The 4,234-nt window shown below is 40.0% G+C and overlaps 1 protein-coding gene across 1 annotated transcript; it reads right to left on the reverse strand.

The window, feature by feature from the left end:
• Positions 1-647: 647 nt before the first annotated feature.
• Positions 648-2,342, reverse strand: LOC139752626 (uncharacterized). Its single transcript, XM_071668380.1, has 3 exons — positions 2,194-2,342; positions 1,687-1,821; positions 648-1,355 (listed from the first exon to the last, which is right to left on the reverse strand). Exons 2-3 carry the CDS (start codon positions 1,819-1,821, stop codon positions 918-920), a joined length of 573 nt encoding a protein of 190 aa, XP_071524481.1. The 5' UTR covers positions 2,194-2,342; the 3' UTR covers positions 648-917.
• Positions 2,343-4,234: the final 1,892 nt, after the last annotated feature.

A 4,234-nucleotide genomic window follows, 5' to 3' on the forward strand; every position in this document is an offset into this window, starting at 1 on the left:
TGGGTCTTGTGGTTCACTTTGTGTCATTTTTCAGTTTCGCTCTGGGTGATCAAGTCACTGGTGGTGTTATGTAGAACTTTGCTTTGTTCTCTGATATCTTATTGATGGTAGGCGGTTCATTCGCTGTATAAGGTAATGCACAGGGAGAATTTCTAAAATTATATTTTTTCCTTTGTCCTTGTGTGATGTGCTTTTTGCTGGCTTCATTGGAGATATTTGTCAAGCGTGTGACAGCATGATTTAGGATTGGAAAATCATCTATAATGAAATCTTGGGGAATAGTGTCCATGTATTGTGTGAATATATTTTGTATATACATAGATATATGTAGACAGACAGAGAGGAGAGAGAGGGAGAGAGTATCAAAAGTTTCAGTCAATTTGTAATGCCTGATGTAAAGCCTTGCAATGCAGAAGCAGGGATAAACATTACTAGCTACTCAGGCTAAGGTCGACTTTGACTTGTTTACAAGTTAGAGAAAACCAGACTTATACTTTGCTTATTGTAACTCGTAAGTAAAGTTAACAGGGTTTGAGGACAACAGTTGTGCTTTTTGTTACTATTCTAATCATAATCTCCTTCACTCTCATGCCAAGGAGATTTGCTGAAGTTGCTGAGGGATTTAGGCAAGTGGAATGATAAGAAAGTAATGGATGCAGTACTTTATTGTCAGCCGCAGGAGTAATATCGCCATTTTATAATATACATATCACTATACATACATGTCAAGAATGAAGTACATCCGTGTATTCAGTTGGGAGAAAAAACAAAATAATCAAGTTAGATTCTGTTCCTGAAGATACCATATTAAGTGATTACAATTATATTTCCCATGCCAAACTTAAGGATTATATATTCTTGAGGAAAAGCCTTGAAAATGTAAGAATTGTCGTGTGGTTTGTCCTAGAACTTCTCTGTTAGTGGCCATAAGCAGGTTTAGGGCAGGCGGTGACGTATGCCACCTTGTCCTGGGTGACGGTGACGTACTGGGGAACATACTCGGTCTGGTAATTAGTCTGGTACTGCACCCGGGTCTTGGTCACGTACTGGGGTGTGTACTGGGTCGTGTACACGGTCTCATACCTTACTTGGGTCTGGTACTTGGTGTTGTACACAGTTTCAGTGACGTAAGTTGGGACATATTCAGCGGTAGTGACGTACTGGGTCTGGTACTGGGTCTGGTACCTATTCTGGACCTGAGTCACGTACTGAACCTGAGTCTTGTAGACGGTCTCTGTGACGTATTTGGGTACGTATGCGGTATGGTAGTTGGTCTGGTAGTGGGTCTGGTAGTAGGTGGTGTAGAGTGTGGTGGGGACGATCTTCTGCTTGTAGACGGTCTCATATACCGGAACCTGTGGTATAAGGAAATGTCAGAGTAAACATGGGTAAGCTCAGAATATTAGAATACTTGTGATACGAAAGGTAATTTCACTGAAAAGTAGAAACAGAAAGGAACGAACCTTAAGTGATATTCTAAGTGGGGTAGGTAGTGAGAAATATGAACTATCTAACACTTTTTCCTTCAAATTTCACAAGTCTTAGGATTCCCTCTTGCCCTAGCACCCCATGGCTGGAATTTCAGCAAACTAAGGATACCATCACTAAAATGTATTCATAAACATTGTCTGCACTCGGTCAACTAGGTCCCCACTTCTTCACTGCTCCTTTTCCTCCACTCCTTACCTCCTGAAGCGCCGTCTTGTAAGCAGTGACGTAGGCGGTCTTATCATAGCAGGGAGTCGGATACGACGGGTCAGCTGTTGCCGTTACCACAGCAGCCAACGCCACCACCAACACTGATACACACTGGCACATCATCTGCGAAGAGTAAGTTTATAACGATAAGAAAATATGCTTCTCGAGTAACTCCGGCTGGCGGTCGGTAAGCCAGACATTCAAGGGCTGATTGTTTTGCACACTTTAACAAAGCAGAATGCCTTCCGTTCTGGATAACCATTGATCTGTACACAAAGACTTGAAATACCTAGATTTCACAAGAATGAATTTGGTATTGAAAATATGCTTCCAGTGGTAGCTTAAAACTCTGTTTTGAGAGTCGAAGTGAAACAACTCGTGCTTTCGATACAGAACGTTGGCTTTTCCAGAGAGCATATCTTTTGCTTTTCACAGCGTGTGTCGAACTGAATCGAGTTAAGGTGTAGCTGTAGAGATTCCTGGTTTTTCCTTTACCTTAGGAGTTGTTCCCTTTGCGATCGAAAGCAAGCGACTGACGATGTGGAGGCGGCAGTCACGGGTTAAATAGGGCGGGGCTGCTTCCTGTTGATGGGTAATTGGGGGGGTTGGCTCGCTCCAGAAGGTTACCTGCCTCTGTGGAAGGCTAAGTTTCCTCAGTCCTGGCAGGTGTAAAGTCCTAGACGTAAGGGTGAGTCTGTCGCAGCAAAACGCCAGAGGGGGAACCGCTACCTCAAGGCAAAGGCAAGTATGTCATCAACATCTATCAAGGGATGTTAAGGAGCATGATATGCAAGAACTTTACTCACGCGAACATTTTTCTGTCACTCGTTTGTGATTACTCAGAAATTTCTGAGGATGAATATTGGCAGGATACTTGTGTTGACAGGATGGAGTTAGCTATGGGAAACCTTTACTCCAGAAGCTTGGTACGTTCCCTCATGCTGACTCTCAGTTATCTCCCAAATGACCTCGCCATCGACCGTCTGCCTCTTCTGACACCCTTCAGGATGGGTCCCGGTGACACACAGCTGAATCTCCTACAGTAAAGTCTTGAGGCTCCTGGAGATTTCTCTTATCCACTCCATTACACTAGTGTATCTACTCCTTGACTGTTCCAAGGCGAACAAAGAATCCCACTACATTAAGTCAGTGGCCAGTCTGGTCGTAGTTCATTCCTACGCAGGCAATGACGAATATGTCTCAAGCATCCTGGAATTCGGCAGACGCACATCACAATGGACTATAAAAACCTCTGACCTGTAACCTCAGAGGTAAAGTCGTCTTCTTTACAATCATGCAAATTTCTAAATGGCGCAGATTTCAAGAAATGATAGAGAAGCTATTGAGGAGGAAACTGAGGTCAACTGACTGTTATCAAAATGACTCAAAAAGCTTAATAATGGCTTCTGCAAGCTTTTCAACTAGGCTCCAGTACCACTTTTAAGACAAACTTTGAAACTTTCTTTAACTGAATAAAATGTCAAGTTATGCTGTCTCCTTCATACTGATTTATAAAGATATCGTCACACATAAAAAAAAGAAATTGAGCCTTGAGATCGCAGAACTCTTAAGGCCTTACCTGAATGAGGGAATGACATATATCCTTCCAGAACCTCTTCAGGTATTCAGTATATGAAATTTGATTAAAAGATGTTTATTCCGAGTACACGTAAAGGAGCATCAGATTCAGATCAGATCAAAAGTAGGAATATGTTTATATTATAATTTTTTGAATATTAGTTCTATTATTATTATTATCACTAACTTATCATCATTATTCTTCTAAAAATCTAGGATCCCATTTTTAGGGCTTCAGCGTCTTCGAGGCTGTATTTGAATCAGGAAGAAGGGAAGTAATGGACTCAGTATATATATATATATATATATATATATATATATATATATATATATATATATATATATATATATATATATATATATATATATATATATATATATATATATATATATATATATATATATATATATATATGAAGGCAAAGGTGAGTAATGTGGCAGTTGAGGGAATAATTGGTATACATGGAGTGTTCAGTTTTGTAAATGGAAATGGTGAAGAGCTTGTAGATTTATGTGCTGAAAAAGGACTGGTGATTGGGAATACCTGGTTTAAAAAGCGAGAAAAAGCGATATATATATATATATATATATATATATATATATATATATATATATATATATATATATATATATATACAGAATGGAAAAAGGAGAGAACAATGGAAGTAAGGGGAGTGGGGGAGGAATGGGATGTATTTAGGGAATCAGAGATGGATTGCGCAAAAGATGCTTGTGGCATGAGAAGAGTGGGAGGTGGGTTGATTAGAAAGGGTAGTGAGTGGTGGGATGAAGAAGTAAGATTATTAGTGAAAGAGAGAGGCATTTGGACGATTTTTGCAGGGAAAAAATGCAATTGAGTGGGAGATGTATAAAAGAAAGAGACAGGAGGTCAAGAGAAAGGTGCAAGAGGTGAAAAAGAGGGCAAATGAGAGTTGGGGTGAGAGAGTATCATTAAATT

Source organism: Panulirus ornatus, chromosome 13, assembly GCF_036320965.1.
Source record: "Panulirus ornatus isolate Po-2019 chromosome 13, ASM3632096v1, whole genome shotgun sequence".
In the NCBI taxonomy this organism is placed as follows: Eukaryota; Metazoa; Arthropoda; class Malacostraca; order Decapoda; family Palinuridae; genus Panulirus; species Panulirus ornatus.

What these genes read in the sequence shown, in the direction of transcription:
- LOC139752626 (XM_071668380.1), bottom strand. Translation starts at nt 1,821, where the DNA reads ATGATGTGCCAGTGTGTATCAGTGTTGGTGGTGGCGTTGGCTGCTGTG. An exon ending in ACAAGACGGCGCTTCAGGAG is followed by an intron (nt 1,356 to 1,686) that starts GTAAGGAGTGGA and finishes CTTATACCACAG; the next exon opens with GTTCCGGTATATGAGACCGT.